The sequence below is a fragment of the Trachypithecus francoisi genome, unplaced genomic scaffold (assembly GCF_009764315.1).
Source record: "Trachypithecus francoisi isolate TF-2019V2 unplaced genomic scaffold, Tfra_2.0 Lachesis_group9, whole genome shotgun sequence".
Lineage (NCBI taxonomy): Eukaryota > Metazoa > Chordata > Mammalia > Primates > Cercopithecidae > Trachypithecus > Trachypithecus francoisi.
In genome coordinates this window covers 65,499,704-65,525,151 of record NW_022681474.1, presented here as the reverse complement: position 1 = coordinate 65,525,151, position 25,448 = coordinate 65,499,704, and the positions used below count along the sequence as shown (strand labels likewise).

At 43.9% G+C, this 25,448-nt stretch overlaps 1 protein-coding gene across 9 annotated transcripts in view; it reads right to left on the bottom strand.

Annotated features, from left to right (window-relative positions):
- The window catches only part of SLC25A16 (solute carrier family 25 member 16), a 52,744-nt gene that overhangs the window by 7,584 nt on the left and 19,712 nt on the right, over positions 1 to 25,448 (bottom strand). For 5 of the 9 annotated variants that reach the window (XM_033208451.1, XM_033208443.1, XM_033208442.1 and 2 more), the window contains 6 exons: positions 24,212 to 24,345; positions 21,633 to 21,696; positions 9,543 to 9,664; positions 9,230 to 9,296; positions 3,994 to 4,156; positions 2,343 to 2,411 (listed from right to left, as the gene is read on the bottom strand). In XM_033208451.1, the coding sequence (XP_033064342.1) occupies positions 2,343 to 2,411; positions 3,994 to 4,156; positions 9,230 to 9,296; positions 9,543 to 9,664; positions 21,633 to 21,696; positions 24,212 to 24,345 (619 nt within the window). Of the gene's footprint in view, positions 1 to 2,342; positions 2,412 to 3,993; positions 4,157 to 9,229; positions 9,297 to 9,542; positions 9,665 to 11,941; positions 12,333 to 13,034; positions 13,114 to 17,474; positions 17,493 to 21,632; positions 21,697 to 24,211; positions 24,346 to 25,448 lie in introns of those variants that run through there. The other 4 variants (XM_033208448.1, XM_033208447.1, XM_033208446.1 and 1 more) reach the window with 4 other exon arrangements.

The window sequence follows — 25,448 nt, the reverse complement described above, 5'->3', positions numbered from 1 at the left end:
ACATTTCAGGTTAAACAAAAAATATTTTTCACAATTATATTTTTTTCTTCTTTTTCTTTTCTTTTTTTTTTTTTTTTTTTGAGACGCAGTCTCGCTGCCAGGCTGGAGTGCGGTGGCACCATCTCGGCTCACTGCAACCTCCGTCTCCTGGGCTCAAGTGATTCTTGTGCCTCAGCCTCCCAAATAGCTGCGACTATAGGCACACCCCACCACATCCAGCTAATTTTTTTGTATTTTTAGTAGAGACAGGGTTTCACCATGTTGACCAGGATGGTCTCGATCTCCTGACCTTGTGATCCTCCCGCCTCGGCCTCCCAAAGTGCTGGGATTACAGGTATGAACTATCGCGCCCGGCCCTTTTTCTTTTTTGGACAAGAATCTAGCTCTGTCACCCAGGCTGGAGTGAAGCGGCATGATCTTGGCTAACTGCAACTTCCGCCTCCCGGGTTGAAGCAATTCCCTGCCTCAGCCTCCTGAGTAGCCAGCATGACAGGTGCCTGCCACCATGCCCAGCTAATTGTTTTTGTATTTTTAGTACAGACAGGTTTCACCATCTTGGCCATGTTAGTCTTGAACTCCTGACCTCATGATCCACACACCTCTGCCTCCCAAAGTGCTGGGATTACAGGCGTGAGCCACTGCTCCAGGCCTCTTTTGTTTTTTTTGAGGCAGAGTCTCACTCTGTCACCTAGGAGTACAGTGGCAGCATCTTGGCTCACTGCAACCTCTACCTCCTGGGTTCAGGCAATTATCGTGCCTCAGCCTCCCGAGCAATATTTCTTTTCATACTTTTAAAAAATTTGGCTACCAAAATGTTAAACATGTAGCTCACATTATATTACTATTTTTAAAAACTGGCTGGGCATGAAGGCTCACGCCTGCAATCCAAGCACTTTGGGAGGCCAAGGCAGGTGGATCACCTGAGGTCAGGAATACCAGACCAGCCTGGACAACATGGTAAAACCCTGTCTCTCCTAAAAATAAAAAAATTAGCCACGCATGGTGGCAGGTACCTATAATCCCAGCTGAGGCAGGAGAATTGCTTTAACCCAGGAGGCAGAGGTTGCAGTGAGCCGACATCATGCCATTGCACTCCAGCCTGGGGGACAAAAGTGAGACTTTGTCTCAAAAAAAAAAAAAAAAAAAAAAAAAACTTTAAAATAGTATTTATTTTTTAATAGAGACAAGGTTTCACTGTGCTGCCTGGGCTGGTCTTGGACTCCTGAGCTCAAGTGATCCTCCCACCTTGGCCTCCCAAATTGCTTGGATTACAAGCATGAGCTACTGTGACTAGCCTAAATTTAATCTTTTCTTTGCTTTTTTGTTTGTTTGTTTTGTTTTATTGAGATGGAGTCTTGCTCTGTCGCCTAATTGGCTCGCTGCAACCTCCACCTCCCTAGTAGATGGGATTATAGGCACCCGACACCACATCTGGCTAATTTTTGTATTTTTTTTTTTTTTTTTTGAGAAGGAGTCTTGCTCTGTCGCCCAGGCTGGAGTGCAGTGACCGGATCTCAGCTCACTGCCAACTCCGCCTCCCGGGTTTACGCCATTCTCCTGCCTCAGCCTCCCATGTAGCTGGGACTACAGGCGCCGCCACCTCGCCCGGCTAGTTTTTTGTATTTTTAGTAGAGACGGGGTTTCACCGTGTTAGCCAGGATGGTCTCGATCTCCTGACCTCGTGATCCGCCCGTCTCAGCCTCCCAAAGTGCTGGGATTACAGGCTTGAGCCACCGCGCCCGGCCGCCTAATTTTTGTATTTTTAATACACACGGGGTTTCATCATGTTGGCCAGGCTGGTCTCAAACTCTGGACCTCAGGTGATACGCCCTCCTCGGCTTCCCAAAGTGCTAGGATTACAGACATGAGCTATCGTGTCTGGCCCTAAATTAAATTTTTAACAGGAGGATTAGAACCTGATTATAGACCAGGCACGTAGGCAGATCACTTGAGGTCAGGAGTTCAAGACCAGCCTAGCCAACATGGTAAAACCTTGTTTCTACTAAAAATACAAAAATTAGCCAGTCATGGTGGTGGGTGCCTGTAATCCCAGCTGCTTGGACGACTAAGGCAGGAGAATCACTTGAACCCGGGAGGTGGAGGTTACAGTTAGCCAAGACCATAACACTACACTCCAGCCCAGATGACAGAGTAAGACTGCATCTCAAAAAAAAAAAAAAAGAACCTGATTTCCTGATTGTAATCTTATAAAGTTACCAAAATAAACTTTGGGAGATAAAACGGAAGATACAGACTATTGGTCAAACTAGAGTCATACCTCCTTACTGAGTTTAATGTTACATTTCCTAAAGAAAATGAACAATGACATATGATGAACTTACAGGCACTTTTCAAATTCTGGCAGAACAGTTCCTAATTGCATTCGCCGACGTGTCACATCAAATGGGTAGCTAAAAGAAGAAAAAAGGCATAAAGATTAAAAATTCTTGGCTTTCTACTCAACAACTATTGAATACAAAGCCCTATAAACTCAAATAATGTGTTACTGCTCTTATTGTTCTGTCTAACCTAGGAGTCAGGATATAGGCATATGAATAAAATCAATTAACAGTACAGAAATCTTTGCTTATGTGATCCCTCTGATTAGAGGATTCTTCTCTCCCATCACCGTAATACCAAGTTCTGTTCATTCCTAAAGGCCAAATGAAATGCCAGTCCCTGAAGAAACAAACTGGTTGCTTTTCTTTTTTTTTTTTTTTTTTTTGAGACGGAGTCTTGCTCTGTCGCCCAAGCTGGAGTGCAGTGGCCGGATCTCAGCTCACTGCAAGCTCCACCTCCCGGGTTCATGCCATTCTCCTGCCTCAGCCTCCCAAGTAGCTGGGACTACAGGCGCCCGCCACCACGCCTGGCTAGTTTTTTTGTATTTTTTAGTAGAGACGGGGTTTCACCGTGTTAGCCAGGATGGTCTCGATCTCCTGACCTCATGATCCGCCCGTCTCGGCCTCCCAAAGTGCTGGGATTACAGGCTTGAGCCACCGCACCCGGCCTAGTTGCTTTTCGTTGTTGAACACTAATATACAGTTTCTCAACATTGGCACTACTGACATTTTGGGTTGGATCTTCCTTTGTTGTGGGAACTGTCCTGTGCGCTAGAGATATTTAAGCACATCCCTGACCTCTGCCCACTAGATGCCAGTAGCACTCTCCCAGCTGTGACAACCAAAAATGTCTCCAGACATTAACAAATGTCCAGTGGCGGTAAAACCACCCCCAGTTGAGAATTGCTCTACTGTTATGCAGCAAGTCCCCTTGAATACAGTAGACCAATACAAAATTTTCCATAAGGGCTAAAACTAATAATACAGATAATTGCCTGAAATTAAATACATAATATACAAATGCAATCTCTCTTTTTTTTTTTTTTTTTTTTTGAGACGGAGTCTCACTCTGTCGCCCAGGCTGGAGTGCAGTAATGCAATCTTGGCTCACTGCAACCTCCACCTCCCAGGTTTAAGCAATTCTCTGCCTTGACCTCCCAAGTAGCTGGGATTACAGGTGGCCGCCACCACACCCGGCTAATTTTTGTGTTTTCAGTAAAGACGGGTTTTCACCATGTTGGCCAGATGGTCTCGATCTCTTGACCTCGTCATCCACCCGACCCACCTCGGCCTCCCAAACTGCTGGGATTACAGGCGTGAGCCACCACACCCGCCCTCTTTCTCTTTTTCTTAGGAGCAAGGTCTCGCTATGTCTCCCAGACTGGCCTCAAACTCCTGGGCTCAAGCAATCCTCCTGCCACAGTCTCTCAAGTAGTTGAGACAACAGGCAGCACTACTGCATCCAAACATGTAATTATTTATAATATGCTTAAAGTGCACACACATCTGAAAAAATGTATTAAATTGATACTTATATTTTGCAAGGGATCCTCTGTTTGAATAATCTATTAGAAAAAATAAATGATTAACAAATGCTGAAAATCAGGATTGGGTAACCATAATTTGATTAAATTAAGTTGGTGAAGAAACTTACGATATTGTCTGTGCTATTGCTCCAGCAACACCACCACAAAGTAAGTTTACGTGAGTTTTCAAAACTAAGACATTAGGATTGTCTGATGAAGGTCTGCCAAGAAGGGTAGGAGCATGGGAAAGCCCAACACTCTTTAAGGTACCAAAAGTAAAAAATGAAACACCTGAAAAAAATAATAAATTCACCATGATGCTTAACATAACATGAGCTGTGAAAAAGACACCATTCTTAAATAATAAACACATTTCCTAATTTCTGCTGTTTGGCTTAATTTAAAATAGAAAGATTTATGTACATAAATAACCGAAAGATGACAAAATTACCACCAATAAAAAATTATAGCTTTGGTTTTCATGCACCACTGCAGTTTACTGCACTGACGGAGGCTATAGTGGATATAATGCCACTTTATATGTGAAAAAAATAAAGTTTTCCAAGGTTTCACATGAGAAACATTAAATTTATGATTATTAATTACAAGGAAATGTGACAACTTACATTTAAAATAACAATGATGGCCAGGCAGGGTGGCTCACGCCGGTAATCCCAACACTTTGGGAGACTGAGGTGGGTGGATTACCTGAGGTCAGGAGTTCGAGACCAGCCTGACCAACATGGAGAAACCCCGTCTCTACTAAAAATACAAAATTAATCGGGTGTGGTGGTGCACGCCTGTAATCCTAGCTACTCAGGAGGCTGAGGCAGGAGAATCATTTGAACCCAGGAGGCGGAGTTTGCAGTGAGCTGAGATCACACCATTGCACTCCAGCCTGGGCAACAAGAGCGAAACTCCGTCTCAAACACAAAACAAAACAAAACAAAACAAAACAAAACAAAAAAACAGTGATGGTGATAATGTAAGATACAGGCAAAAATTAAGAATTGAAAAAGCATTTTTATTTTAATTAAGTGTCTAAGTTTATCTTCAAGGAAGAATTGTGACCATGACAGAAGCATTTATGTTAATTCACAAAACATGTAGAATCTAATAAAAATAGTATGCAGATAGTGCTTGTTAAACATTACATGATTTTACTAGAACCATTAAGGTTGTTTATTAATAAAATTAGGAATGAAATTCAGGGAGGGGAAAAAAGTAAATAGATATGAAATTCAAGCATTCCTCCCAACTAAGCATTACTCAAGATATTGTGATGTTTATTGAATTGGCCAGGCTCGGTGGCTCATGCCTGTAATCCCAGCACTTTAGGAGGCTGAGGCGGGCAGATCACAAGGTCAGGAGTTTGAGACCAGCCTGGCCAACATGGTAAAACCCGTCTCTACAAAAAATACAAATATTAGCCGGGTGTGTTGGCGCGCGCCTGTAGTCCCAGCTACTCAGGAGGCTGAGACAAAAGAATTGCTTGAACCCAGGAGGCAGAGGTTGCAGTGAGCCAAGATCACAACACCACTCCAGCCTGGGCAACAGCGAGACTCTGTCTCAAAAAAAAAAAAAAGATTCATAAGGGATTTCTCTTACCAAATATAAAGACTCATTATGAAACTGCCCTAGCCCCTGTGGCAACTCATACTTCTAATCCTAACACTAATGGAGGCTAAGGTGGGAGGACTGCTCAAGCTCAGGAGTTTGAGACCAGCCTGGGTAATATAGTGAGAACTCATCACTGCAAAAAATTTTTCAAAGGAGGTAGATGCAGTGTGTTACGTGTCTGTAGTCCCAGTTACTCAGGCCACTGATGTGGGAGGATAACCTGAGCCAAGGGAGGTCAAGGCTGCAGTGAGCCATGATTGCACCACTGCACTCCAGTCTGGGCAACACAGCGAGACTCTATGTCAAAGAAAAAAAGAAAAATAAAACAACAACTCTGCATTATGTTATTTTTTTAAGATGACTGGGAAAAAAAGAGACTGTTTTTCTTTTTTTTTTTTTTTTGAAACAGAGTTTTATTCTTGTCACCCAGGCTGGAGTGCAATGGTGCGATCTTGGTTCACTGCAGCCTCCACCTCCCGGGTTCAAGTGATTCTCTTGCCTCAGCCTCCTGAGTAGCTGGGATTACAGACGTGCTCCACCATGCCTGGCTAATTTTTGTATTTTTAGTAGAGACGGCATTTCACCATGTTGGTCAGGTTGGTCTCGAACTCCAGACCTCATGATCCACTCCCCCTGGGCCTCCCAAACTGCTCGGATTACAGGCGTGAGCCACTGCACCCGGCCAAGAAGATACTATAAAATGGTGCCAAGTCAAAAGTGAAGGGGGAAAAAAAAAAAACTTCCTTAACAAAGAAAATAAATACTTCCAGAGAGATTACTGGCATATATATAAAATGCTAAATGTTAAAAATCATTATCAGAAGAAAATATTTCTTGACACAATAAAGACTATCCATAAAAGAATAGATTGATACATTCAACTACCTTAAAACTGGAATTTCTGAACCACTAGAACAGCTTAAAAAACAATTTTTTTTTTTCAAACTGGGACAGGGTCTTACTCTGTCATTCAGACTGGAGTACAGTGACATGATCACAGCTCACTGAAGCGTCAACCTTCTGGGCTAAGGCAATCCTCTCGCCTCACACCAAGCCTGGCTAATTTTAGAAAATTATTTGTAGAGATAGATTCTCCCCATGTTGCCAAGCCTGGTCTCAAATTCCTAGGCTCAAGTAATCCTCCTGCCTCAGCCTCCCAAAGTTCTGGGATTATAAGTGTGAGCCACCATGTCTGGCCACAGAACATTTTAGTTTGCTATTAGTGGACTGTTTTTTTGTTGTTGTTGTTGTTGTTGTTTTTGAGATGGAGTTTTGCTCTTGTGGCCCGGACTGGAGTGCAGTGGCGCAATCTCGGCTCACTGCAACCTCCGCCTTCTGGGTTCAAGCAATTTTCTTGCCTCAGCCTCCCAAGTAGCTAGGATTATAGGCATGCGCAACCATGCCCGGCTAATTTTATATTTTTAGTAGAGATGGGATTTCTCCATGTTGGTCAGGCTGGTCTCAAACTCCTGACTTCAGGTGATCTGCCTGCCTTGGCCTCACAAAGTGCTGGGATTATAGGCATGAGTCACCGCACCCAGCCCTTGTTGCTTTTTTGTTTGTTTGATTTTTAGAGACAAGGTCTCACTCTGTCACCCAGGAGAGTGTCCATTCTTTTGGACGAAGCTCCTACACTAGGCCCTAATAGACCAGACTAAAAATCAAAAGAGAGTCACCCATGCTTAAGTTCCACACTACCAAACTAAAACCAGTTGTTACCTGACCTCCTGAGAAATTAGAAGAAGTGACAGCCACTTTCTCTAACAGGCCAGTTTCAATCTTGAATAAGCTTGATAGTAAACTTCCCTCTGCTTGATTGATTGATTGATTGATTGATAAATGGAGTCTCACTCTTTTGCCCAGGCTAGAGTGCAGTGGAGGGATCTTGGCTCACTACAACCTCCGCCTCCTGGGTTCAAATGATTCTCCTGCCTCAACCTCCCAAGTAGCTGGGATTACAGGTACACGCCACCAAGCCAGCTAATTTTTGTATTTTTAGTAGAGGCGGGGTTTCACCATGTTGGCCAGGCCAGTCTCAAACTCGTGACTTCAGGTGATCCACCTGCCTTGGCCTCCAAAAGTGCTGGGATTACAGGCTTGAGCCACCACACCCGGCTCCTTTTGCTTTAATACTTACACAAAAAAGGTAGCCTAATATAATCTGAAGTTAACTAGGGATTTTTCTATTTTATTCTTCCTGTCCCCAACTTACAAGGATAGTAACTTTGGACTGAGCAACCTGCTTGTTCATTGTTTCTGCTTTCTTCAACCCTTTCTCTATATAAAATCAACTCCTTCGGGTCTAGTCATTCCAACTCTTACTCTATTTTTATGAAATGAAGTATTGCCCAATTCTAGAATTGCAAATAAAGCCAACTGAGATGTTTAAACTAAACTGGCTGCAATTTTGTGTTGTAACACAACTGTATGTAAATCCACAATTACCTCAAAATAAAAAGTTTAGTTTAAAAAAAAACAGGACTGCCGGGCACAGTGGCTCACACCTATAATCCCAGCACTTTGGGAGGCCAAGGCAGGTAGATCACCTGAGGTCGGGAATTCGAGATCAGCCTGACCATGGGCAGGAGAATCGCTTGAACCCAGCAGGCAGAGGTTGCGGTGAGCCGAGATCACGCCATTGCACTCCAGCTTGGGCAACAAGAGCGAAACTCCGCCTCAAAAAAAAAAAAAAAACAGACTGTATACAAGGTAATAATGGAGACTAGAGAACTACAGGTATCCTTATCTTCCTTCTTTCTACTTTTCTACATTGTCAAAATTTCCCATAAGTCTTCTTTTTTTTTTTTTTGAGATGGAGTCTCGCTCTGTCGCCCAGGCTGGAGTGCAGTGGCCGGATCTCAGCTCACTGCAACCTCCGCCTCCTGGGTTCATGCCATTCTCCTGCCTCAGCCTCCCGAGTAGCTGGGACTACAGGCGCCCGCCACCACGCCCGGCTAATTTTTTGTATTTTTTTAGTAGAGACGGGGTTTCACCATGTTAGCCAGGATGGTCTTGATCTCCTGACCTCGTGATCCACCCATCTCGGCCTCCCAAAGTGCTGGGATTACAGGCTTGAGCCACCACGCCCAGCCAAGTCTTCATTATTTATAATGAGACAAAAACCACTTTTCAACTCCTATTTTTAATTAACATGCTCATAAAAACTAAATGTTTAACATCATCTAACGTGTGTGTTAATAAGACTACAGCTGGCTCACATATTAAGAAAAAGATGGGCCGGGCGCGGTGGCTCAAGCCTGTAATCCCAGCACTTTGGGAGGCCGAGACGGGCGGATCACGAGGTCAGGAGATCGAGACCATCCTGGCTAACACGGTGAAACCCCGTCTCTACTAAAAATACAAAAAAAACTAGCCGGGTGAGATGGCGGGCGCCTGTAGTCCCAGCTACTGGGGAGGCTGAGGCAGGAGAATGGCGTAAACCCGGAGGCGGAGCTTGCAGTGAGCTGAGATCCGGCCACTGCACTCCAGTCCGGGCGACAGAGCGAGACTCCGCCTCAAAAAAAAAAAAAAAAAAAAAAAGATGAAAAGTAATTTTCTACTTATCGTATACAAATAGTCATCTTTATATCCAAGACATTAATATTATGTGACCATACATAAATCATTTCCTATTAAAAGTACTTAACAGACAGCATCTTTTATAGCACCATTTCAGAAAAAAAAAGAAAAAAGGTAACAAATTTTAAACATGCAAATTAGGATTCTGGCAAATTTGAAACATACCTGCATATGGAGCCATTCCTAAAATAGTAGGCATCAGACCTCTGTAAAATCCAAAGAAACCACCTTCCTTTTGAGTGAAGGAAAATTGCAAGTGAGATTACATTGTGCTCATTATCATAAACATCAAAGAACAAAAATCACACTTTATAACAGAAAAATTATTCTGGGATCCACCCTGAAACACAAAGATGTGCTTTCATAATTATTGTTATTAACATCAATAAATAAAAGAATAATTATTTATATGACATTCAAAATATTTTCCTAAGTATAAAAGGGCATGTTATAGATGAGGAAGGTAAATATGAAATACCTGTGCATAAATTGTTTTGAATGCATGAATAATTCCTGTATAGGTGTGTTCCCCTTTCACCTGGAATGCTAGGCGGACCCTAACCATGTCAAGAGGGTAAGTACAGATAACTGCTGTCATACCTGAAAAGAAAGTAGAAACTTAAAGGTAAAAAAAATTTTGATATATACATATATTCCTCTATCATTAGCATTATTCTAAATATTATGGCAATGGTGAAAACCCAATAAAATCAAAGGTGATATTACTGATAGAATTATACCATATCATTAGATGCAAAAACAACCTAGTAAGTGAAGGGTCAGTTTGCAAAAAATATTTTCAAGTTCTCACTGTGAAGTTATACTGTCAGCACCAAAATGGTACAGTGTACAGTGTAAGGGAATCATGAGATTTTTTTTAAAAACAATTATTCTACTATTTATGTATTCCCAGTTAAGACATCAGAAAGGAAACACAGTAAGTCCTCCTGATCCATGGTTTCCACATCCACGGATTCAAGCAACCATTGATGGAAAATGTAGTGAGGTCTACAGTGGTTGCATCTGTACTGAACGCGTACAAATTTTTTGGTCACTGTTTCCTAAACCAAATATACATATATACATAGCATTTACATTATATTAGGTATCATAAGTAATCTACACCCAGCCCAACTCCATCTATTTCTTAATTCCTTTTCCCATGTTACAAGTTTTCTGGTTACTGGCTAAAAGGGGTTTAATAGGCCAGGCATGGTGGCTCACGCCTGTAATCCCAGCACTTTGGGAGGCTGAGGTGGACAGATCACCCGAGGTCAGGAGTTGGAGACCAGCCTGGCCAACAGGGTGAAACCCCATCTCTACTGAAAATACAAAAATTAGCTGGGCATGGTAGCGAGCACGTGTAATCCAGCAACTTGGGAGGCTGAGGCAAGAGAATCACTTGAACCCAGGAGGCGGAGGTTACAGTGAGCCGAGATCATGCCACTGCACTCCAGCCTGGGTGACAAGAGTAAAACTGCATCTAAAAAGGAAAGGAAAGGAAAGGAAAGGAAGGGGAGGGGGAGGGGAGGGGAGGGGGAGGGGAGGGGGAGGGGAGGGGAGAGGGGAGGGGAGGGGAGGGGAGGGGGAGGGGGAGGGGAGGGGAGGGGAGGGGAGGGGGGAGGGGAGGGGGAGGGGGGAGGGGGGAGGGGAGGGGAGGGAGAGGGGAGGGGGGGAGGGGAGGGGAGGGGAGGGGAGGGGGGAGGGGAGGGGGAGGGGGAGGGGAGGGGAGGGGGGAGGGGAGGGGAGGGGGGAGGGGGGGGGGGAGGGGGGAGGGGGAGGGGAGGGGAGGGGAGGGGGAGGGGAGGGGAGGGAGAGGGGGAGGGGAGGGGAGGGGGAGGGGGAGGGGAGGGGAGGGGAAGGGGAGGGTGAGGGGAGGGGAAGGGAGGGGAGTGGAGGGGGAGGGGAGGGGGGAGGGGAGGGGGAGGGGAGGGGAAGGGAGGGGAGGGGGAGGGGAGGGGAGGGTAGGTCACTGTGGGAGTTAATGTAGTGGTTAAATAATGAATTGGTAGGAAACGAGAGTATCCAGAAATTTGTAAAGGTAAAGGAAGTGGGTGGGTACTGTGGCTCAATCCTTTTAATCCCAGCACTTTGGGAGGCTGAGGTAAATGGATCGCTTGAGTCCAAAAGTTCGAGAACAGCCTGGGCAACATAGCAAAACTTTGTATTTATTTAAAAAATAGGCCGGGTGCGGTGGCTCACGCCTATAATCCCAGCACTTTGGGAGACTGAGGTGGGAGGATCACTTGAGGTCAGAAGTTCCAGACCAGCCTGGCCAATATGGTGAAACCCCATCTCTACTAAAAATACAAAAATTAGCCAGGCATGGTGGTGGGCATCTGTAATCTCAGCTACTCTTCTCGGGAGGCTGGGGCAGGAGAATCCTTGAACCTGGAAGGCAGAGGTTGCAGTGAGCTAAGATCATACATACGACTGCACTCCAGCCTGGGTGACAGAGCCAGACTCTGTCTCAAAAAATAATAATAATAAACTATTAACTTTTGACTTATAATCAAAATTGACCAAAATGGTCAAAAGTTAAAAGAGTATATACTCTAGGGCCAGACATGGTGGCTCACGCCTGTAATCCCAGCACTTTGGGAAGCCAACGCGGGCGGATCACGAGGTCAGATCGAGACCATCCTGGTTAACACAGTGAAACCCTGTCTCTACTAAAAATACAAAAAAATTAGCCGGACGTGGCGGCGTGCGCCTGTAGTCCCAGCTGCTGGGGAGGCGAGGCAGGAGAATAGCATGAACCTGGGAGACCGAGCTTGCAGTGAGCCGAGATCACACCACTGCACTCCAGCCTGGGTGACACAGCAAGACTCCGTCTCAAAAAAAAAAAAAAAATTAGCCAGGCATGATGGTGGGTACCTGTAATCCCAGCTACTCAGAAGGCTGAGGCAGGGAATCCTTGAACCCAGGAGGCGGAGACTGCAGTGAACCAAGATCATGCCACTGTACTCCAGCCTAGACAACGGAGTGAGACTATGTCTCAAAAAAAAAAGAGAAGAGTATAAACTCTAGAGTGCACCTCCTTGCTTCAAATTAGACTCTACCACTAACTAGGTATACGACCCTGATCAAGTTATTTAATCTGGGTTTCAATCCTGTTTTCTGTCAAATGAATATTATAATAAGTGGGTACCCAAATCAGGGTTTTGTAAAGATTAGGTGAGCTAACATATGTAAATGCTTAAAATAATTCCTGGTACATAGTAAAGGTTATATATAAGTGTTAGCTATTATTCTCCAGTGTATTCTATTGAAACTATGTACTTTTTTTTTTTTTTTTTTTTTTTTTTTTTTTTTTTTTGAGACAGAGTCTCGCTCTGTCACCCAGGCTGGAGTGCAGTGGCCAGATCTCAGCTCACTGCAAGCTCCGCCTCCTGGGTTCATGCCATTCTCCTGCCTCAGCCTCCCGAGTAGCTGGGACTACAGGCGCCCGCCACCTCACCCGGCTAGTTTTTTGTATTTTTAGTAGAGACGGGGTTTCACCGTGTTAGCCAGGATGGTCTCGATCTCCTGACCTCGTGATCCGCCCGTCTCGGCCTCCCAAAGTGCTGGGATTACAGGCTTGAGCCACCGCGCCCGGCCGAAACTATGTACTTTTTTATCCTTTCCTTTGAGAACCAATCTATTTGTCTCCTCTTCTTGCATCCCCTTGCCCCCCATCTGTTTCCTGCATATCAAAGCTTACAAATTTGAATTAAAAGGGAAGCAAAATCAGAGAATTACTGAAGAAGAATATGTAACAACGTGGGACTTCAGCTTGCCTGGTGCTAGTATTCAGACTGACATCCATAACAATCATTCAGAGGGTGACTGAGGTTTTCAATTCATGAAGCTACAGTCTCCCATTGGGCCTCTTTTCTCCATTCACACACTCCTTACTATTCTAACAGTTCTTTTAAGAAGGCCAAAAAAGCCCTCGATGAACAAATAAGGCAAATCAGAAACTACTTACCTTGAATAGTGATGGTAACAGCTTTCTTCTTCCCTCAGTTTACAACTACAATCCAATACAAACAGTAGAATATCTTTACCTACCAGGAAGCAATGAGACTCAATCAAGCTGAGACTTGCTTTCAATTTTTATGAATGTGCAAACTTTTCTCTTTCCCTCCCTTAAGTCAAGAAACTGAGGACATAATGATGAATCTAAACAAAATCAGACTCTTTTCTCTAAATTCTCATCATCTTACTGTCTCTATAGTCTAGAATCCCAGGAGTTATGGGAAACCTGAGAATATATTTTAACCAGCAATTACATTAGTGATCATATTTAGAAAGTATGGTAAATATGAATTATTTATTGCATTCCAGAAAGAAACACAAAACACTTTTTTCTTCTTTTTGTTGAGATGGGGTCTCGCTCTGTGACCCAGGCTGGAATGCAGTGGTGTGATCACTGCACACTGCAGCCTCAAACTCCTGGGCTCAAATGTTCCTCCTACCTCAGCCTCCCAAGTTGCTGGGATCACAGGTGTGCATCACCCCACCCAGCTACAAAGGATTTCTTAAAAAAGGAACTAACATTACAAAGAGAGAGTAAAGAGAAAGAAGAAATGAATATTAGAAATTGCATAATACAGGACATTTACAGACCCTCATCAATTCATCCTCTTCCGCAACTTCTCAATGAATACAGTAGTGGATTTGTTTTCAAAGATGGCTTCTCACCACCCTACATCCCCATCTGAAGCTGACATAGTGGGAGCAGCATTCAGAGTCCATGTACACATTCCAAGAGATTGAAGTTTAACAAAAATACATAGATTCTAAACACATACTTTAGACAAAAGAAGGGCTCCAAGCATCATAGATACAAAAGCTAAGCCACAAAGCTAAGCAAATTGGTCTGGAGTAGGAGTCCAAGGAAGTCCAATTCTACAATAGTTTGTCCCTTGGAAACACGTTACTACTTTGAGGTTGACTAAATATCAGTTATGAACAACCAAAATACACCTGTCGATAGTTGTGTGCAATCTCTGATGAGTATGACAACTAAAATTATGTTCTTAGAGTAGGTTCTAGGGAGAAAAAATTCAGTTATGACACTCATGAGCCACAATAGAAACCATTATAACACAAAAGAATAACTGTACATCTTTTTCTTCTTACTTCTTAACATCTTTTTTTTTTTTTTCCCGAGATAGAGCCTTGTTCTGTTACCCAAGCTGGAATGCAGTGATGTGATGTCGGCTCATTGAAACCTCCACCTCACGGGTTCGAGCAATTCTCCTGCCTCAGCCTCCCAAGTAGTTGGGATTATAGGCGTGCACCAAGACACCCGGCTAATTTTTGTATTTTTAGTAGAGATGGAGTTTCACCATGTTGGCCAGGCTGGTCTTGAATGCCGGCTCTCGTGATCCACCCCACCTTGGCCTCCCAAAGTTCTGGGATTACCCACCGTGCCCTGCCTTTATTTTTATTTTTGAGGAAATGGGGTCTCATTGTGTTGCCCAGGCTGGTCTTGAACTCCTGGGCTCAAGCAATCCTCCCTCCTTAGCCTCCCAAACAACTGGGTTTATAGAGTATATGCCTTTTGTACAGGATTCTCACATATAAATCACAGATCTCTGATATCTGTACAATGTAAGTCAAAAACCCAAAAGGCTTAAGAGTAGAGGTCTAGGCCGGGCGCGGTGGCTCAAGCCTGTAATCCCAGCACTTTGGGAGGCCGAGGCAGGCGGATCACAAGGTCAGGAGATCGAGACCATCCTGGCTAACACGGTGAAACCCCGTCTCTACTAAAAATACAAAAAACTAGCCAGGCGAGGTGGCGGGCGCCTGTAGTCCCAGCTACTACTCGGGAGGCTGAGGCAGGAGAATGGCGTGAACCCGGGAGGCGGAGCTTGCAGTGAGCTGAGATCCGGCCACTGCACTCCAGCCTGGGCGACAGAGCGAGACTCCGTCTCAAAAAAAAAAAAAAAAGAGTAGAGGTCTAAGCATCATGCCACTCCCCCACTCCCACAAATCAGGACTCAAATTCTATTAATTGGAACTTATCTACATTCTGATTTTCAAAAATTCAAGAATTGGACTACCAGTTCAGAAGAGCAATTTTTCCAAACATGTAGTAAGCTTGTTGCTTTTGAATTCTGGATCAGAGCTCAAGGGAGATAGAATTCCCCCTTTTTTTTTTTAATTTTTTCTTTTTTTTTTTCTTTGAGACAGTCTCATTCTGTCACTGTGCCCAACCTAGAATTTCCTTTTAAATATAAAAGTATGCCATACTGGCTAACACAGTGAAACCCTGTCTCTACTAAAAAATACAAAAAACGAGCCGGGCGATTTGGCGGGCGCCTGTGGTACCAGCTACTCGGGAGGCTGAGGCAGGAGAATGGCCTAAACCCGGGAGGCGGAGCTTGCAGTGAGCTGAGATCCGGCCACTGCACTCCAGCCTGGGCGCGAGACTCCGTCTCAAAAAAAAAAAAAAAAAAAAAAATATATATATATATATAAAAGTATTTGGAAGGCCAGATGCAGTGGTATGTGTGTGTAGTCCTAGCTACTTGGGAGGTTGAGATGGCAGGAATGCTTCAGGTCAGGAGTTCAAGACCAGTATGAGCCACATAACCTCTTTTTTTTCTGTCTCTACAAAAAAAGTTAAAATTAGCCAGGCACGATGGCATGTGCCTGCAGTCCCAGCTACCCAGGAGGCTGAGCGGGAAGGGCTGCTTGAGCCCAGGAGTTAGAGGTTGCAGTGAACTATCATCTCACCACTGCACTCCAGCCTAGGCAACAGAGCAAAACCCTGTCTCTGAAAAAAAGAAAACAAAATTTATTTGGGAAAGGTGCCTCCAAGCCTCTTTGAGATTCTCTTTTTTTGTTTTTGTTTGTTTGTTTGAGACGGAGTCTTGCTCTGTCGACCAGGCTGGAGTGCAGTGGCCGGATCTCAGCTCACTGCAAGCTCCGCCTCCCGGGTTCACGCCATTCTCCTGCCTCAGCCTCCCGAGTAGCTGGGACTACAGGCGCCCGCCACCTCGCCCGGCTAGTTTTTTTGTATTTTTCAGTAGAGACGGGGTTTCACCGTGTTAGCCAGGATGGTCTCGATCTCCTGACCTCGTGATCCGCCCGTCTCGGCCTCCCAAAGTGCTGGGATTACAGGCTTGAGCCACCGCGCCCGGCCTCTTTGAGATTCTCAAAGTCCAGTGAGCACGTGGTTCTAATAATCATTGGAGTATACCGTACAGTCATCTGATTGCAGATGTCCAGCCTCTGCTGTGATTGGTTACTGCCTTTGCCATAGTCGTTGTTAAATATTTTGAATATCACCATTATTTACAACTAAAATATTCCCTACATTACAAATGAAACAAAAGGAAGAATAAAGAATTCAGGTTGCTGACTTAAAAGCATGCACTGGTATGGAAGGATTAATAACATTCACTTGTGTTCATGGAGGACTTCAGATCTCTCGACTGTTTTTACAGCAATTCTTTACACTGACCCTCAGAACAACTGAGATAGAGGAGAAAGAATAGAAAAAAGGAGGGTTGTGGGAGAGAGAGCGAGAGAAACCACAAGCTCCACTTTAACAAACATAGAGGCAAGTTACAGAGGTTTTGGGTGATCTGCCCATGGTCAAAGGGAAGGTGAGTAATGGAGGCCAGGCAGGATCCCAGCAAGTGTTCTGTCCACTCAACCACCAAGCTTTGGACTGGAACATCAAGTAGGAGCAGACCAAAGAGCACAACAAACGGAACTCAGCTCATCACTTCTAGGTTGTAACACTTCCCTTCTTTTTTCTCTACTCTTTATCTTGTCACGTTTAGTTCCATGGAAACTGGCAGAGCCAGATGGATTTCAGACAACTAAAACATATGTGGGGAAAGAAGAAGACCTTCCTTAAAAATACAAACCCTTCTCTTCCCTTTTGCAGCCATCACCGAAGCAGGAGCAGCCAAAATGAAATTCAATCCCTCTGTGACTTCCAATCGAGGCAAATACTGCAAAAGGCATTTCAATACAACTTCCAACATTAGCAGGAAGATTATGTCTTCCCCTTTCCAAAGAGCTGAGACAGAAGTACAATGTGTGATCCATGCCTATCCAAAAGGTTTTGATGAAGGTCAGGTTGTATGAGGACACTATAAAAGTCAGCAAATTGGCAAAGTAGTCCAAGCTTACAGGAAGAAATGTCATCTACATTGAATGAATGCAACGGAAAAGGCTAATGGCACAATTGTCCATGTAGACGTTCACCATAGCCAGGTGGTTCTCACTAGGCTAAAACGGGACAAAGATGGCAAACAGATTCTTGAACAGAAAGCCAAATCTCGCCAAGTAGGAAAGGAAAAGGGCAAATACAAGGAAGAAACAATTGAGAAGATGCAGGAATAAAGTAACCTTATATACAAGCTTTGGTAAAAACTTGAAACAAAAAAAAGAAAATACAAACCTTGATCTCAATCTATAGGTTTCCTTTTGCTGGCCAACTGAGATTTAGTATGTATTGGATTGTAGTTGTAGGACGAGGGACAGGAAAAAAGTTTTTAAAAAGCTTTAAAATAAGGTACATTAAAATGATCATAAAAAACACAACTTTTTACTTTAGCAAATATAAAATTTCTGAAGTTACATTTAGAAGCCTTATCAAAAGTAGAGGAGCAAAGATACCAGACATAAATTAATCATAAGATCCAGTTCAAGCGTTTCAATCACAGGAGAAAACTATAAATTGTAATTACTTAAACATGGTTATACAAAGTCTAGCTCTGTTGCCAAGGCTGGAGTGCAGTGGCGCGATCTGGGCTCACTGAAACCTCTACCTCCCAGGTTCAAGCGATTCTCCTGCCTCAGCCTCCCAAGTAGCTGGGATTACAGGCGCCGACCACCATGCCTGGCTAATTTTGTTTATTTTTACCACAGACAGGGTTTTACCATGTTGGCTAGGCTGGTCTCAAACTCCTGACCTCAGGTGATTCACTGGCCTTGGTCTCCCAAAGTGTTGGGATTACAGGCAAGAGCTACCATGCCTGGCCCTGAATTAAATTTTTAACAGGAGGATTATAACCTGATTATAGGCCAGGCACCATGGCTCACGCTTGTAATCCTAGCACTTTGGGAGGCTGAGGCGGGTGGATCACCTGAGGGCAGAAGTTCGAAACCAGGCCGGGCGTGGAGGCTCACGCCTGTAATCCCAGCACTTTGGGAGGCTGAAGCAGGCAGATCACCTGAGGTCAGGAGTTTCAGACCAGCCTGGCCAACATATTGAAACCCCGTTTCTACTAAAAATACAAAAATTAGCCAGGCATGTGGCACACGCCCGTAATCCCAACTACTCGGGAGGCTGAGGCAGAAGAATCTCATGAACCCAGGAAGCAGAGGCTGCAGTGAGCTGAGATTCCACTACTGCACTCCAGCCTGGGCAACAGAGGGAGACTCCGTCTCAAAAAAAAAACAAGAAAAAAGAGAATTGCAAAGCGATATACAGGATGCGCGCGGTGGCTCACGCCTGTAATCCCAGCACTTTGGAGGGCCAAGGTGGGCAAATCACCTGAGATCAGGAGTTCGAGACCAGCCTGGCCAATATGGTGAAACCCCGTGTCTCTGCTAAAAATACAAAAATTAGCCAGGCATGTGGCACGTGCCTGTAATCCCAGCTACTCGGGAAGCTGAGGCTGGAGAATGACTTGAACCCAGGAGGTGGGGGTTGCAGTGAGCCAGGATTGCGCCACTATACTCCAGCCTGGGCAACAGAGAGGGACTCCATCTCAAAAAAAAAAAAAAGTGATATACAAAATAACACATCGTAAAATTTAGAAACTTTCTAATATTGCTCTTCTGTAAACTGAAGACAAATCATAGAGCTTTCCTAATAATATTGTCCTGTGGACTCCATGTTGAGTGTCCAAATATTATATGTCAAGAGTTCTATCAGCCAGGCTGAGTGCAAAGTCATCCCACCACTCAGCCTGGGTGACGGAACAAGAGCCTATCTAAAAAAAAAAAAAAAAAAAAAAAAAGGAAAGAGAGAAAAAGGAGAGAAAGAGGAGAAGAGGAGAGGAGAGAAAGAGGGGAGGGGAGGGGAGGGAAGGGAAGCGAAGGGAAGAGGAGGGGAGGGAAGGGAAGCGGATGGAAGGGAAGCGAAGGGAAGGGAAGGGAAAAGAAAGCAAAGGAATGTTGGGAGAATTTGACTCAAAATTTGAATTTTCAAAGGGGTGCAGTAGTGTGTGCCTCTCGTCCCAGCACTTTGGGAGGCTGAGGCAGGAAGATCACTTGAATCCAGGAGTTTAAGCCATCCTGGGCAACAGAGCAAGACTCCATCTCTAAAATAATCTTTTTTTGGCAAAAAAGCTGTGTGAGTGAATAATGTTGGCACAACTGACAAGTCATATGTAAAACTTATTCCATCCATCCCTCACTCCCATAAGTTGATCTTAAACATAAGATCAAAATGCCAAAACAAATAGTTTTAGTAAAGAAACATGACTAGGGCTGGGCACGGTGGCTTATACCTATAATCCTACACTTTGGGAGGCCGAAGCGGGTGGATAACCTGAAATCAGGAGTTCGAGACCAGCCTGGCCAACGTGGCGAAACCCCATCTCTACTAAAAATACAAAAATCAGCCAGGCATGGTGGCGTGAGCCTGTAATCCCAGCTACTGGGGGGCTGAGGCAGGAGGATCGCTTGAACCTGGGAGGCAGAGGTTGCAGTGAGCTGAGATCGTGCCACTGCACCCCAGCCTGGGCAACAGAGCAAGACTCTGTCTCAAAAAAAAAAAGAAAAAGAAAAAGAAAAACATGACTAAATGTCTTTAACTCAGAATGGGAAGGTAATTTCTACACACAACACAAAATTTAGAAGTAACAGAGGAAAAAAACTAACATGTTTGGCCATGTAAAATGTCTGTATAGGGAAAAAAAATCTTAGATGATTTTTTTAAAAAATCATAGAACCAAAGGTCAAATCTAAAACTGGGAAATAAAATATTAGCAATATCTGAAAGAAAAAGAACTAACGTCCTAACTCCCAAACTCATAAAAATGAATATTTAAAAATCAGAAATAGGTCAGGTGAGAATTTGAGGAGTTTGAGATCAGCCTGGGCAACGTGACAAATGCCCGTCTCTACAGAAAATACAAAAATTGGCCAGGTGCAGTGACTCACGCCTGTAATCCCAGCACTTTGGGAGGCCGAGGCAGGCAGATCATGAGGTCAGGAGATCGAGACCATCCTGGCTAACACGGGAAAACCCCATCTCTACTAAAAATACAAAAAATTAGCCGGTCATGGTGGCAGGGGCCTGTAGTCCCAGCTACTGGGAGGCTGAGGCAGGAGAATGGCGTGAATCCAGGAGGCGGAGCTTGCAGTGAGCCGAGATCGCACCACTGCACTCCAGCCTAGGTAAGAGCGAGACTAGTCTCAAAAAAATAAAAAAATAAAAATAAAGAAAATACAAAAATTAGCTGGGTGTGGTGGCATGCGCCTGTAGTCCCAGCTACTTTTGGGAGGCTGAGAGAGGAGGATGGCTTGAGCCTGGAAGGTGAAGGCTGCAGTGAGTTGTGATCATGCCACTGTACTCCAGCCTGGGAGACAGAGCCAGACCCTGTCTCAAAAAAGGAGAGGATTGGGAGGCCGAGACGGGCGGATCACGAGGTCAGGAGATCGAGACCATCCTGGCTAACACGGTGAAACCCCGTCTCTACTAAAAAAATACAAAAAAACTAGTCGGGCGAGGTGGCGGGCGCCTGTAGTCCCAGCTACTCGGGAGGCTGAGGCAGGAGAATAGCGTGAACCCGGGAGGCGGAGCTTGCAGTGAGCTGAGATCTGGCCACTGCACTCCATCCTGGGCGACAGAGCAAGACTCCGTCTCAAAAAAAAAAAAAAAGGAGAGGAGAGGAGAGGAGGGGAGAGGAGGGAGAGGGGGTAAGATAAGGGAGAGGAGAGGGAAGAGGAGAGGGAGGAGAGGTAAGAGAAGAGGGAAGAGAAGGAAAGGAAAGGAGAAGGAAAGGAATTGCTAATCATGGTTGTCTCTAGAGGATGCAACTACTTTTACTGTATAGGAGTAGTTATTACTATAGTCATAATTCGTTACAATTTTTTTAAAGAAAAAAGATAAATTTTGAAAAGTAACAGCTGGTCCAAGTGAAGTGCAGTGATGTTTAAAACTCATTGATCACAATCAGTTACAGTTTTCTTTGTTTTTTCTCCATTCACACTGCATTACATGACTAGCCTTCAAAAAATTTTTTTTGATTTTTAAACATTTCCAAAAGTAGAACTGTCAAAGAGAATGCAAGCTTTTCACATAGTTATAAGTTGAGGCTACTCCTTATCCTCTACTGTAAAAGGACTGTTTTTCAGTTGGCGTATGATAATTTCATATATATCACTGAATATAGAAAAACAACCAATGTGTGCTACTAAATCAATGTCACACTTTTTATTTTAATACATAACTTTTTTTGAGGATGCACCCAGGAAAAAATACAAGTCACAGGACACCTGCAACCTGTGCTTTCCTCAATGCCACTCATATAATCTAAACCAAATTAAGTATTTTAACAGAAAATTAATTTGTCAGAAATAAAATATACCTAACTCCTCTTACCTGCCATAGATCCAGCCATTAATCTGTGCACATGACCCGAAATTCCCAGCTTCGTAGTAATTAACTAGAAAACAAGAACACTGAATTAAATGAGATATTTTTTAAATGCTGCCCATTTTACTGTTTAATAATGAAGATTTATTTCAAGAGTTACAGGACTAATAAAAAGAAAATTAATAATAAATGTGAACGAAATGAGCACAATTAAATACAGCTTGGCAGTATTATATCACAGCAAAAAGGGATGTTTCCTCTGTAGTCTCTGCTTTAATTTTTTGCATTTCTGCAGAAGCAAGCTAGCTTAGAATTGCTAAATATATGATACTGTGTATTAAGGAACACAAGCCCTTAACAAGTGACTGAGTGTAGTAGGAATAAATTGCTACTTTTTTTTTTTTTTTTTTTTGAGACGGAGTCTCGCTCTGTGTCCCAGGCTGGATTGCAGTGGCGCAATCTCAGCTCACTGCAACCTTCGCCTCCTAGGTTCAAGAGATTCTCCTGCCTCAGCCTCCCAAGTAGCTGGGACTACAGCCACACACCACTACGCCCGGCTAATTTTTTATTTTTTAGTAGAGACGGGGTTTCACCATATTGGTCAGGCTGGTCTCAAACTCCTGACCTCAGGTGATCCACCTACCTCGGCCTCCCAAAGTGCTGGGATTATAGGCATAAGCCACCGCACCTGGCCTAATTTTTTATTTTTATTTTTTTTAATGCTTTATAGACAATGAAGTCCTGATATATAAATGGTATCAATTATCTCTGGCTGACTAGCTTAGAAGCTTAGAATGTTGCTCCGATCTCTGCTGCTTGTTCTTTCTTTTTTTTTTTTTTTTGAGATGGGGTCTCACTCTGTCGCCCAGGCTGGAGTGCAGTGGTGTGATCTCCACTCATTGCAAGCTCCGCCTCCCGGGTTCACACCATTCTCCTGCCTCAGCCTCCTGAGTAGCTGGGTTCCACCATGTTAGCCAGGATGGTCTCGATTTCCTGACCTCGTGATACACCCAGGCTGGAGTGCAATGGCACAATCTTGGCTCACTGCAACCTCCATATCCCGGGTTCAAGCGATTCTCCTGCCTCAGCCTCCTGAGTAGCTGAGATTACAGGCATATGCCACCACATTGGCTAATTTTGTATTAGTAGAGAAGGGGTTTCTCCATATTGGTCAGGCTGGTCTTGAACTTCTGACCTCAGCTGATCCTCCCGCCTCAGCCTCCCAAAGTGCTGTGATTACAAGTGTGAGCCACTGCACCCAGCCAGTTTCACTATTTTATTTAATAAGAAAATCCAAAGTCACAGTGTTCCTCTCCTACAATCGAGTAACAAAAAGCACACTAAAGGCTGGAGCCCACGGATGGCTTGGGCCCAGGTGTTTGAGATGAGCATGGGCAACACAGTGAGACCCCACCTCTACAAAATGTTTTTTAAAAAATTAGCCAGGCCTCCTCTCCACCACTGAAAAAGAAAGAAAGAAAGAAAAAAAAATTAGCTGGGGATGGTGGCACATGCCTCTAGTGCCTGTTACTCAGGAGGCTGAAGTGGGAGAATTGCTTGAGCCCATGAGGTTGAGGCTGCAGTAAGCCATGACGACGTCACTGCACTCCAGTCTAGGAGACAGAGAAACTATCTCAAAAAAGAAAGAATAGAATAGAATAGAATAGAATAGAATAGAATAGAATAGAGGGAGGGAAGGAGGGAAGGGAAACACATTAAAAATATATTAATATTTTATGGATTTATTATTATCTTCTTTAAAGATACTCTAGCTTTCATTCATTAGGAATGAACATAAAGAATTTACTTGGCCGGGTACAGTGGCTATGCCTGTAATCCCAAGACTTTGGGAGGCCAAGGCGGGGGATCACCTGACATCAGGAGTTCCAGACCAGCCTGACCAACATGGTGAAACCCCGCCTCTACTAAAAATACAAAATTAGCCAGGCATGGTGGTGCATGCCTGTAAGAATGTAGGAGGCAGAGATTGCAGTGAACCAAGATCATGTCATTGCACTCCAGCCTAGGGAACAAAAGTGAAACTCCATCTCAAAAAATAAATAAATAAATAACTCATAACTGACTAACAATTCTGGAATCGGTAACTCCAAAGACAATTTCTATTTAAAAGCTTAAGCTATCACAAGTCTTATTCCTTTAAAAAGGCATTGCTATATCAAAAGTAACTTTTTGGCCTAGTACCATGGCTCATGCCTGCAAGACCAACACTTTGGGAGGCCAGGAGTTCGAGACAAGCCTGGCCAAAATGGCAAAGCCCTGTCTCTACTAAAAATACAAAAATTGGCCAGGCATGGTGGCACAGGCCTGTAATCCCAGCCACTCAGGAGGCTGAGGCAGGAGAACTGCTTAAACCTAGGAGGTGGAGGCTGCAGTGAGCCTTTCAAAATCGTGTCACTGTACTCCAGCCTGGGCAGCGAGACTCTGTCTCAAAAATTTAAAAAAAAAAAAAATTAAAATTTTAAAATATGAAACTTTTACATATTTTTAAACGTCCAAAGCAAATGCCTGGTCAAGCATGCATGATATTCAAGAATGCAAAAGAGAAAAGATCAAAGTTTAACTACCGTTTTATAATGCTCAAATGCCATAAACTGGATTGCACCATAGGGAAAGATTCGAATCATCATTGCACCATTTCCTTTATACAATCCAAGGAATCCTTCTTTTTGAGGAACAGCACGCAATGCAGAAAATACTCCTAGTTTTAGAGGAAAAATGCTGTTAAAACAGAGAAAATTACCTAAATCTAAATTTTCATGACAACCACAGATAAAGATTAATGTGCCATCACTTGGGATATAATTTTGCTTAAGGGATTACATGAATAGTAATTTCTATAAAACAGCTAAACCTAGTAAAAATACAAAATATATCCAAATAATATAAATAAGCACACCCCATATAATATAAAACCTACTGTAGAAACAGCTACAATTACAACAAATTCTATTTATAATAATAGCAAATTATATTAACTATAGCAATCTAAAAAATATTAACAATAGAAATATATGCAAGGTCTAGGTTTGCACTAAAGATGATCTACCCTTTTTTTTTTTTTTTTTTTTTTGAGACAGAGTTTCATTCATGTTGCCCCAGCTGGAGCGCAGCGGAGTTATCTGGGCTCCCTGCAACCTCTGCCTCCCTGCAATCTCAGCCTCCCTGGTTCAAATGATTCTCCTGCCTCAGCCTCCCAAGTAGCTGGGATTACAGGTGCCCGCCACCACGCCCAGCTAATTTTTGCATTTTTAGTAGAAACGGGGTTTCACCATGTTGGCCAGGCTGGTCTCGAACTCCTGACCTCGTGATCCACCCGTCTCGGTCTCCCAAAGTGCTGGGATTACAGGCGTGACCCACCACGCCTGGCCCTGAAGATGATCTACTCTTATCTGGAAGAATGAAGGCAGGTTTCAGAGGCCTACCCAGATACATGTGTTTTGTTTGTTTACATAAAGAGACTTTTTTTTTTTTTTTTTTTTTTTTTTGAGACGGAGTCTCGCTCTGTCACCCAGGCTGGAGTGCAGTGGCCGGATCTCAGCTCACTGCAAGCTCCGCCTCCCGGGTTTACTCCATTCTCCTGCCTCAGCCTCCCGAGTAGCTGGGACTACAGGCGTCCGCCATCTCGCCCGGCTAGTTTTTTGTATTTTTTAGTAGAGACGGGGTTTCACCGTGTTAGCCAGGATGGTCTCGATCTCCTGACCTCGTGATCCTCCCATCTCGGCCTCCCAAAGTGCTGGGATTACAGGCTTGAGCCACCGCGCCCGGCACATAAAGAGACTTTTAAATAAAAGAAGCAAATAA